Source organism: Gavialis gangeticus, unplaced genomic scaffold (assembly GCF_001723915.1).
Source record: "Gavialis gangeticus isolate Ggan-Ray unplaced genomic scaffold, GavGan_comp1, whole genome shotgun sequence".
Taxonomy (NCBI): domain Eukaryota; kingdom Metazoa; phylum Chordata; order Crocodylia; family Gavialidae; genus Gavialis; species Gavialis gangeticus.
The window spans coordinates 91,221,896-91,232,144 of record NW_017729025.1 but is presented as its reverse complement, the minus strand read 5'-3'; the positions used below and the strand labels follow the sequence as shown (position 1 = coordinate 91,232,144).

General features: G+C 46.0%; 1 protein-coding gene across 3 annotated transcripts in view; it reads right to left on the bottom strand.

Moving 5' to 3' along the window:
• Positions 1-223: 223 nt before the first annotated feature.
• Positions 224-10,249, bottom strand: part of SLC8A3 (solute carrier family 8 member A3) — a 270,725-nt gene continuing 260,699 nt past the window's right edge. For all 3 annotated transcript variants that reach the window (XM_019519149.1, XM_019519150.1, XM_019519151.1), the window contains 4 exons: positions 9,925-10,049; positions 9,154-9,253; positions 3,199-3,474; positions 224-836 (listed from right to left, as the gene is read on the bottom strand). In XM_019519149.1, coding sequence (XP_019374694.1) covers positions 460-836; positions 3,199-3,474; positions 9,154-9,253; positions 9,925-10,049 — 878 coding nt within the window. In that variant the 3' untranslated portion in view covers positions 224-459. The remainder of the gene's footprint in view (positions 837-3,198; positions 3,475-9,153; positions 9,254-9,924; positions 10,050-10,249) is intronic.

Genomic DNA, 10,249 nt, shown 5'->3' with positions numbered 1-10,249 from the left:
AGAGAAAATAATTCAAGCAATGTGCCTCTCCCACCTGCTGAAAGTAAAAAACCCCCCAAAAAACAGGCTCCAATTTATTCTTGCAATTCCCAATCTGTTTAAAAATATATGGCATCATTTCAAATAGAAGGGATTTAAAAAAAGAAGAAAAAAAAAGAAGGAAATGTGATGGTTGAAGGTGGCTGAAGACTCTGACGATCACTGGCTGGCTTTATTTTACTTGTATTTGAATGCTTTAATTGATCATTTTTTTATTTATTTTTATTTTTTTGTAAATCTTGTTTGTGTTTCATGATGATTTTGCCCTTTTTGAAGCCCAGTTGTCTTAGAGTCTGGGCAGGTGTGGACTCTGACTGAGTGCTGTCACTTCTGGTTTAACAACACTTTTGAGGACTGGTGTCCAGTGAGGTAACAGAGGAGGGGGAATCCCTCCCCCTGACTTCATCATCTCTCCACCACTTAGAACCCTTTGATGTAGCAATAGGCCTCCAGGGTGGCAAAAAGAATGTACAGTAGCCACAGGCTCACAAGGAGCAAAGTCGTGGCGAGTTTGCACCCCTTGGGGCCTCCTAGCTCCCCTCCGAGGTGAGGCCGTCTCCGATACAGCAGGATGCTGATACAGATGAAAGCAAAGATGGTGAAAAGTGTGACGGAGAAGGCCAGTGTGCCCGCTGACACGTGGAACTCTTGTCCCTGGGACGCCCAGTAGATGGCAGCCACTGACCATGCTAGTCCAATGCCCAAGAAAACATTGACGGCATTGCTGCCTGTGACGTTACCGATTGAAGCATCAGCATACACATCCTGGGTGGCAGCCGCTTTGCTGGCAAAGGTATCTAGAAGGGAAGAGATGGACATATGGAACAGTAAATAACAGCACTGAAATCAGGCTTCCTGAAGATGCAGCAGTTTTCCTGGTCAGTGAGCAGACGTGGAGAGCTGGAGCAGAACAGAAAGGGGGACATCATTTTGAGGGCACAAGGGAAAGACATGGGAATTTATGTAGCTGGAGAGGAGCAATATCATAATGACCTTGGGGGTCCCATGCTGTTTCAGTAGAGTCTCCTTGGATGTAATCCTTTAAGTGGCCAGGCACTTAGCCTGCAGGCATCTCCTGATCTTTATTTTGGGCTGCTACCTATAACCAATGCATACCATCCTAGCTCTGTTCACCGACAGCACTTGCTGTGGCACTTAAACACTTTTCTGCCTAGATTATGACTTCTCCTCTAGTTGCGAGCAGGACTGAGTGCTTGCAGTTGGTGCTACAGGCTGGCACTGTAGGGTCTCCAGGAAATGAGAATTAAGGGCTCATGGAAAGATCCAGCTTGACCATGTAGGCATGAAGCAGGGTGTGGATGGAATTTTGATGCCCAAGTTCCAAAGTGTGACACAGACTGTCCTGATCCACAAGCCGTAAACTCAAGATATGCCTAAATTCAGGCACTTACGCTTCAGTTTGGCCTGAAAAATTCTTTAGGTACCCAGACCTAGGCATGCACACAGGGGATCCATTTGATTACTCAAATTATCAAGCTCAGTTGTCAGCCAGATTTTTGCAAGTGTGCTGGGGAAGTGCTTAAGTTCCTGGAGATACCCTAACCAGTAGGCATGCTCTGAGCACATCTGATTCACACTGACAGCACTGAGTTCAGGCCCCAAATGGTGGTGGTGATCACGTCAACCTTTTCTTGAGTCCAATACTGGTTCCAACACTTAACAAGCAGTGGAAGACCTGAGTTCTGATCCCTACTGCCCGAGTTATTTCTTCTTTTGTGACCAAAGGCTGTCTACTGTAAAATGCAGACAGTCCTGGCAGAATGATTGGAACACAGGACTCCCACCTCCCACAGAAGGACCCTAAACACTAGGCTGCAAGTCATGCTCTCTTTTGGTTGTCTGTTGCTTTCTTGAATCGTTGGTTTCTGAATGGCCCAGCTTCAACAACAAGGGTGGAGCATGCCCCTTCCATACCTCCTCTGCTCCAAGATTATACTATAGGCCAGGGGTTAAGGCATTTTCCTGTGTACTAGACAATATGGGTTTGAACCTCCTTAGTCTGAGAAGAGCCCTGAACCCAGTTCTCCCATCTCCTGAGAGAGTGCCCCCAACCTGCTGGACAAAAGACAGGCGGCAGCATCACTTCATCCCCATTTAGGCATCTATACTTAGAAGCAGGACTAGGTATATTAGACTGCAAGTGAATGGAGTCACTTAATTTTCAGTCCAACACAGGCAAAGGAGTCCTTAAGAATGCAGGAATTCAGGCACACTTAGCACTTTCTATTGGTGACTTCTAAGTGCTGGTGGGCTTTCTGGATTGCCCTTTGGAGGCGTTTAAGTCTTCCCAATGACTGCATATAGGGCTGTCCCGGCCAGGGGCAACAATCAGCTGACTGGCAGCTCTGGCCCTGGACCACACTGGGGACTTGAACCATCACTAGTGCAGTCCAGGGCTGAGGCCAAAAATCAGCTGATTGTTGGTTCTGACTCCAACAATCAGCTGATTTTCATCCTGGCTCCAGACCACACTGGAGCCAGTTTGACTGCCAGTCAGATTTGGACCTATGGGCACTCCTCTTTCAACTTGCCGATGCAAGCAGTAATGGTGCAATTGGGATCTAATCCCTGATTCCAGACCCATGCCTCTTGCCATGCACAAATGGCATGGCAGGAGGCACATTTGTTGGGAGCAGGGATTAGATCTCATTGCCCTATTCAATGAACATGTGTCAGGGGCCATAGAGCGAAAACTGCCTGGTGGCCTTAGAGGAGGCCGGTCCCTATTGGCCATGATGTTGAAATCATGACAGAGGAGGTGATGCAGTTGCCAGGTTGTGTCTGATCACTGGCTATGAGAAGAGGACTTTGGTTTATATTGTCATTACTGGGTGCACAAAACACTCAAAGGACAGGGCTCCCCCACCTATGCCAAAACCAAATTTGGAAAACTCTCAGGTGGTGTGACCTGATTATCATGGAAGAAAACTGTGTTTCTCTTGTTTTTTCTTTGAACAATTGGATCAACTCTGATCTTATCTTCTAAGAAGCACCACAGGAACCAATGCTTCCCGAAATGCCAGAGCTCACACAGAGGATAGTGGAGTGAAGTAGCTGTGTCCTAGGATTTGCTATTCCTGACTGCTTAGGACTAGAGTGATAGCTATTATTTCCTTCCAGTTTCCTAGGCCTGCTTACCTGGTACTGAGGTGCCAAAGGCTACAAACACCACAGCAGTCACTGAGTCCTTGAGACCAATGGTGCAGCCAAAGTGAGAGGCAAGGTCTCCGATGACGGCAGTGAGCATGCCAATGATCATGATGGACACCACGAAACAGGCCCAGCCATTGCAGTACTCTGTTGGTGGTACGCAGGCAAAGAGCACCTTCCAGAAGACAGTCAGGAAGTGCATGACATAGTCAAAGCAGGATGGCAGGCGCTCCTCGCCGGATTCATCTTCATCTTCATCACCCGCTGCAACCAAATGCAAAACAAGCAAACAGATCACAGTGGGTTCTGTGAATGCCCAGGTTTCCAAGCCCTGCTGCCTTACGTAAGCTCATCCAGCACACAGAAGTCATACGGTTGCCGGTCTACTGAGCCTTCTTACAACAATGACATTTCAGTGAAATCACAGAGAAAAAGGGTTAAATCTCTGATCTGGCCACAGAAATCTGGCTGCTGCCTGGGTGGATTTCAAACAAGAAGGGTGTCAAGTGAAGCAACAAAGTGATATTCACTTTAACAGTATCATCCAGACCGTAGCCTAGAATCCAGCCAGTGAGGGCTCGGGGGAGAATGCTGCCTACTGCCCCATGTGAAGGAATAAGATGTTAAACCTCAGCTCTCCATGACAGCTGTACAAACTCAAAAAGAGATGGTGGCATAGTGCCATGTTGTCAGCAGCCCAGGAGATGAAGGGGAACCATGGATTCTATTTGCTTATGATCCTGTTCTAGGATATTTGCTGTGTAAGACAGAATACATGTTACCTAGGTTTTCCCTCTCACAGCTAGGTCTCCACTGCCTGCTGTATTATTCCCACCAACCAGTAACATTCAGCTGCAATGAAAGGAATGACAACAGCTTCTATATTCAGCAGCACAGCAGCTTTTATTGGGCTGCACCCAGGACCTGCCAGGAGGTCTGATCTAGATGTGCTTTAGCAAGTCAGCAGCTGCTGAATGGTTAAATTCTATCATCTGCCTGGGGAAAGCCAGCAGCCACATACATTTTCCTGAAAGCTGACATAGGGACCTTGCTCTAGCATTTTCATTAGTGCTTCTTTATGCTTGGCAAATAAAATTCTGTTTATTTTATTTATTCTCTGCTTCTCTGGGTTTTTTGAGAGGTGTGAAGGGAAGTATATGGGTCTTACTGGGCTTTCCAGTGCCCTGCAATGGAGTCAGGGTTCTTGAAAGTACCATCACCTAATGTCCCTACTGCTGTTCTGGTACCAGTATCCAGAGAGTACAACCATACTTATCACCATAGCAACTTAGACAGTACCAGGAAAAAAGTAAAGGCCAAACATATACTCCTATTTATCCTTTCGCAGAAAACAAGGGAGCATTTGAATTTGAAAAGCAATGCACTTTAGCAGAAAAAAACACTTTCTTATGCAATGTATAATTAGCCCATGAAACTCACTGTTGATTGGTACATAGGGGCACACAGCAAAGTAATATTGAAAAAAAGAAAGCAAAAGGGTGGTTAAAGTTTGGAACAGGCAACCCAGAGAAATAGTGGAAGCTCCCATCCTTGGAATTCCTTAAAAGCAAGTTAGACAAATGCTTGGCTTGGATAGTTTAGTCAGAAATGATCCTTTCTTGAGCAGGAGGATGGTCTAGATGGCTTTCTTAGGTCCCTTCCAGCCCTGTTTTCCTATGACTCTGTAAGCTTATATGACTACTTATAATATCTGACACTAGGTAGGATAAAATGACCAGGACTCAATGCTCATGTTTCAGGGCAGATGCTGATCACCAGTGTGAGATTAAGAAGGAAATTACCTATCTGGGTTCCAGTATGACAGAAATATATGCCTTACATGGCTGGCAAGGCCATTTTTAGAGAAAGTAAATCAAGTTGATCACTTGTCTGTTTCAGCAGGATGCTTTTTATAACCTTTATTATCAGTGGTGACGTGCAGGGAGCGCAGGGGAGCGTACGCGCACCCCCTGACAGGCCATGTTTCCCGCTTAGGCGACAGGCAGGGGGGGCAGGCCGGAGTGCAGGTGCTCCCCCTGCGAGTGCCAGCTGGGGAGTGGGAGCACCTGGATGAAACGCCGCAGCCACTTCTGGGAGCGGCGTGGCCGCTTCCTGGTCGGCGTAACTGGCCACGGAGGGACCCCCCTCAGTTGCTGACTGGTTGCGGGGGGTTGGGCACATGCCCCCTGACTAAGGTGGCACCAGTCGCCCATGATTATTATGCCTACCTCACTGTTAGTTCTCCCAGAATTAACCATGCAGATCATCCAGATACTGGCTGAGCAGTATGGACTCCCTCACACTGAAGTAAAGGATATCTGGGCTCCAGAATCGAGATCTAGTAGAACATTGTGAAGAGAGAGCTGCTCCATGGTACAGGCCCGGAGGTTTTGGAGTTCATGCAACTAAGCTGCCTACTACTCTCTGGGCCCAGATTTTTCTAGACAGTCTCAGAATTGCTGGATGACAAAATATGAACCTTGCTTGGCTCTTGGGTTTCAGGACTAGAGTCTGTTCCTTATGGAGAAACATAATGTGAGGCAAGTTCCTCAATTTAGTTGCTTGCTGGAGCACATAACATGGCACTGCTCTCAAAGGGCACCCACCCTGCAGGACCTGTGGGCATCCCTGTCTCTAGCACACATCCTGGATACATGCGAGTTTATACAGCAAGATTCTAAATAACTCCAAAAATATTTCTTCCTGCATGGAGGTCTAGGGAGTGGGGCAATAGCTGAAGGCAAATCCAATGTGGCTTGGTATAGACCAGTGCCACTGTCTGAGTCACAGTCAGTACAAAAAGGTGCTATGAGGATGGGAACATTTGCATGGGACGCCCTAACTGAAATAACCCAAATATATACCACTTGCCCACTGAAGCATGTCTATTCTCAGGACGATCAGAGAATGCAAATTGATTTCTGAGCACTTTGAAAAATCAACTCGTAGAACACTCTGCTCTACCTTAACTATGGAGCTGTAAGAGTGGCTCCAGAATATAAAGCTCCTTCTTCCTCAAAAAAAAAAAAAAGGAAATGCCTTAGGGAATCCTCACCGAATGGAGATGTCTGTAGTGAGGTTCTGCAGGGATTGATACCAGACCTGCTATCAACATTTCATCAATGATCTGAAGTAAATATAGAAATACTTCTGATAAAAATTGTGGATGACATAAAGAGTGGCATGGGAGGACAGGCTGGTCATAGGGTAACCTGAATTGTTTGGTGAGCTGGTCCCACTCAAATACAATACAGCTTTATACAGCCAAATGCAAAAATGTTGCATTTAGGTCTAGACAAACAAGGCTTTTAGACCAACACGGCTACAACCAACAACACATCTAGGTCTAGGATTGCAAACCATACTTCACAACGGGGGATAAGATTCAAGAAAGCATTGATTTGGAAACAGGTATAGGGGTCATAGTGACCAAGCCTCTTGATGTACACTCCCAGTGCAGTGCTCTTGCAAAAAAAGGACTAATGCAATTCTTGGATATACAAACAGAGGAGTGACGGGTAGGAACAGGGAGGTGCTTTTACCTCTGCTTATTGTGGCAACCAATACTGGACTACTGCATCAACATCTGGGGTTCACATTTTAAACAGGACAGCAAAAAAAATTGGAAGGCGTGCAGAAAAAAGCCATAAAATGTTCAAGGGCTGGAAAAAATGCCTTAAAATATGAAATGTGAGACACTTGATTTGTTTGGTTTAGCTAAAGGAACACTGCAAGATGGCTTGGTTACAGCATTTAAGTAGTTACTTTCACAAGGAGAAAACTCCAGGTATATTCTCCTTGTGAAAGGGCTGTTCAGAGTAGTGGTGACAGACTAACAAGAACCAGCCACATTCAAATTAGAAATCAGGCACAATTTTTTTAGTGGTGAAGCAAGGCTGGATGCCTTTCTGGAAAATAGGCTTTAGTCAAACACATGTTATTGAGCCCAGTGCCAGGGGTAACTGGGTGAAATTCAATGGCCTGTGATGTTCAGGATGTCAAGCTCTGGTACAAATAAGGCACTCTGGGCTTATTCAGACTACATGTAGCTGGACACATCATGCTGTGAGCTTCATGAGCTCTACGCTTTCTGCAGTCTGACTGGCCCCCTAGCAGTCAGTCCTTAGTGAAGTGTACACTTAAGTGCTCCTGCAGTTTATGGTGCACTTAAAAGTTTCACAGTGTGCTTTCTGACAACCAAAATGGGCAGCACAGTCTATTTTTTCTCTAAAGAGAAGTTTTGAATAGATACTTATGGAAGGCTGTTTTTTTCCCCCTGTCTAGACATGATTCTTTGTGATTAGATTTGTAAGGCAACCATTATAGCTAAGATAGCACATGTGTCCTTGGGTTTCCAATACGAGCTTCTTCTCAGAGCAGTCTGTGCCTGTAGCAATTGTTTCTGAAAGTTAACAGTATGTGGGAAATATCTGACACTCACATCTTCAAGGTTACAGCTACACTGAACATTTGAGAAGCATTTGAAACTGCACTTGAACAGAGACAGACACAGAAATGCATCAGGAGTAATGAAACAGGCATATCAGAGCTAACTGAACATTGCTCAGGGATAGTTTATAATCTCTGAGCAATGTACACTTACTTTATATTTATACACACACATATATAGATACATACATATATACCTGGATATGCTTGTGTGTATATACACACACATATACATGCATTATATATATATATATTTATAATATATATATATTTATATATATATATATATATATAGTGTGTGTGTGTGTGTGTGTATAGACAATTGCATCTATCTATCTATCTATCTATCTAGTTGTCTTTTTTGAGAGAACTCTCATGGGCTCCTTTTTTCCCCAAAGCAGGGGGAAAATCCATGAAAACCTGTAAGAAAATCAGACACGGGGAAAGGCATGAGAAGCCTGTGGGAAATGTAACGTGAGACAACACAATAGGGAAAATAAAGCTGGTTAGAACCTCCCCCACTAATTTATCAGAGCGAGCTCAGAAGTGGGGTTTTGTTTTGCTATCACTGATAGAGGCATCCAAGCCATACACAATAGGAGATGAACAGCATATATTTATGTCCTATTTAACCATGAGTCTATTTAAGCACCCATGGTGCTTGTACACATGATGTCATTACCATGTACACGTGACAAAAATGTCACGTTGTGTGGCTTAATGATGTCACGCTGTACACGTGCAGGAGTTTTGGGGGGTTTACATGAGTTTTCATCATTGCAAACTAAACCACATCCTGATAGTTTGCAGACTAAACTACCTGGCCCACTAGCAGCCCACCCAGGCAGCCCCAGGGGGTGCCACCACTGCAGAGGGAAAGACCCGGGCCCTCCGCAGCTCAGGGACTGCTCAGCCGGCTGGCTGCTCGCCCCCTGGCTGCAGGCAGGCTCTGCCAGGAAAAAAAAAGGATCGGGCCCCTTGCCATAACCGCAATGGAAACCTCTCAGTTGAAATGGTGGGTTTCAGTTAAAAACCAACTGTTTCAATTTAGGGGGCACAGAATGGAACCCTAAAGACTGACCCCCCTCCCGTGTACAAGCGCCCGGGCTCAGAATCTGAGCTGGAATGAGCTCTAGCTGCTCTTCCCCATCCCGCCACTGTGTGTGAGCTGCTGCCCTCTAGTGGCACTTTCAGCAATTGACACAGCATCTTGAAATTGCAAGTGTGATAGTCTGCCCTTGGGGCCAAAGATCCTGGATTCTCTCCTATGAGTGCTTCTGTTGAGCACCATGATTTGTATTTGTCTGCAGCACGTGGGCCTGTTACAGCTGCACAACACTGAGAACATAGGCCGAGACAGTGTCAGGCTGGCTTACGGGAGTCAGTAAAAATGCAAAACTAGCCAGCATGTTTGCCAGAGGTTCACAATTTTTTGTTTTACCCAGGCTCCAGGAGATGCCTCCCTTTTCCACCCCTCCCCTCACACACACTCACCTGCGCTGACCGTTATGGCTTCCATGAACTGGTCCCTCCAGGAATGTGTCCCTACAACCAAAGCCAGGTTTGTCTTCTTAATCAGCTTGTCCACAGTACTCTGTCAATAGCATAAAAAACAGGACAATTAACCAGCTTAGAAAACACTCACCAAGCTGAGCAGAGGGAGAGGGAGGCAGTGGAGGAAGCACTCCACCTCACATACAAAGCTCATAGACACAGGCTCGTGGCTAGATTTGTGATCCTCTCCTACTCCTATGCAGCTTAGCATGTCCTCAAGCCTCTCTCCCTCAGCTGCTGTCTGCTCCCTAGGCAATTTAGACAGAGGTGATTCTGCCTTGAGCAGAGGGTGGGGTTAGATGGTCTCTCAAGGTCCTTACCAGTGCTTTTTTTCTGTGATCCTCTACCTTTAAGCCAGGCCCTTTCATTTCTGCTTCATCCTGCTTTATCCCTAGTCACATGAGAATCTTTGCTCTTCCTCCTCTCTCTAAAGTAGCAACTCGCTGCCCTCTCTATATGGTCCTCATTTACCATCCCTGCATCTCACCTCTGGTTTCTCGTTTCATCCTTCTCTCAAGCAGTCTGCTCGACCAGCTGCTTTCCCCTTTCTTTTTTTGCAGGCTTCTGTCTCCCACTTTCCCCACTCACTAAGGCTATCCTCATTCTGTCTTCTGCCTGCTTTCTCTGCTCAGGGTGTTCCTATATCCCTTCTCTCATGTGAAGATATTCTCAGTAGCTTGGGGAATCTCCTCCTGGTACATCGGCACTGACCTTGAATTCGTAGGACTCCTCAATGATGACTTCTAGTTTAGGGTGCTCGCCCAACACTGGCTTGCCCATCTCTGCGATCCGCTTGGCTTCTTCCTCTTCAACTGTCAGCTTCCTGTCTGCCACTTCTGAGAAAATAACATTATAGTTTCATAGTAGGTAGGGTCGGAAGGGACTAGAGCAGATCATCAAGTCCACCCCCCTGCCATGGCAGGAAAGGATGCTGGGGTCAAACAGTAATCCTTAACTGTAGACAGGAGCTTTTAGACTCTCAGCACCTGGTGGGGGGCACTGGGTAGATATTGCGACACACTTATATACTCATTTC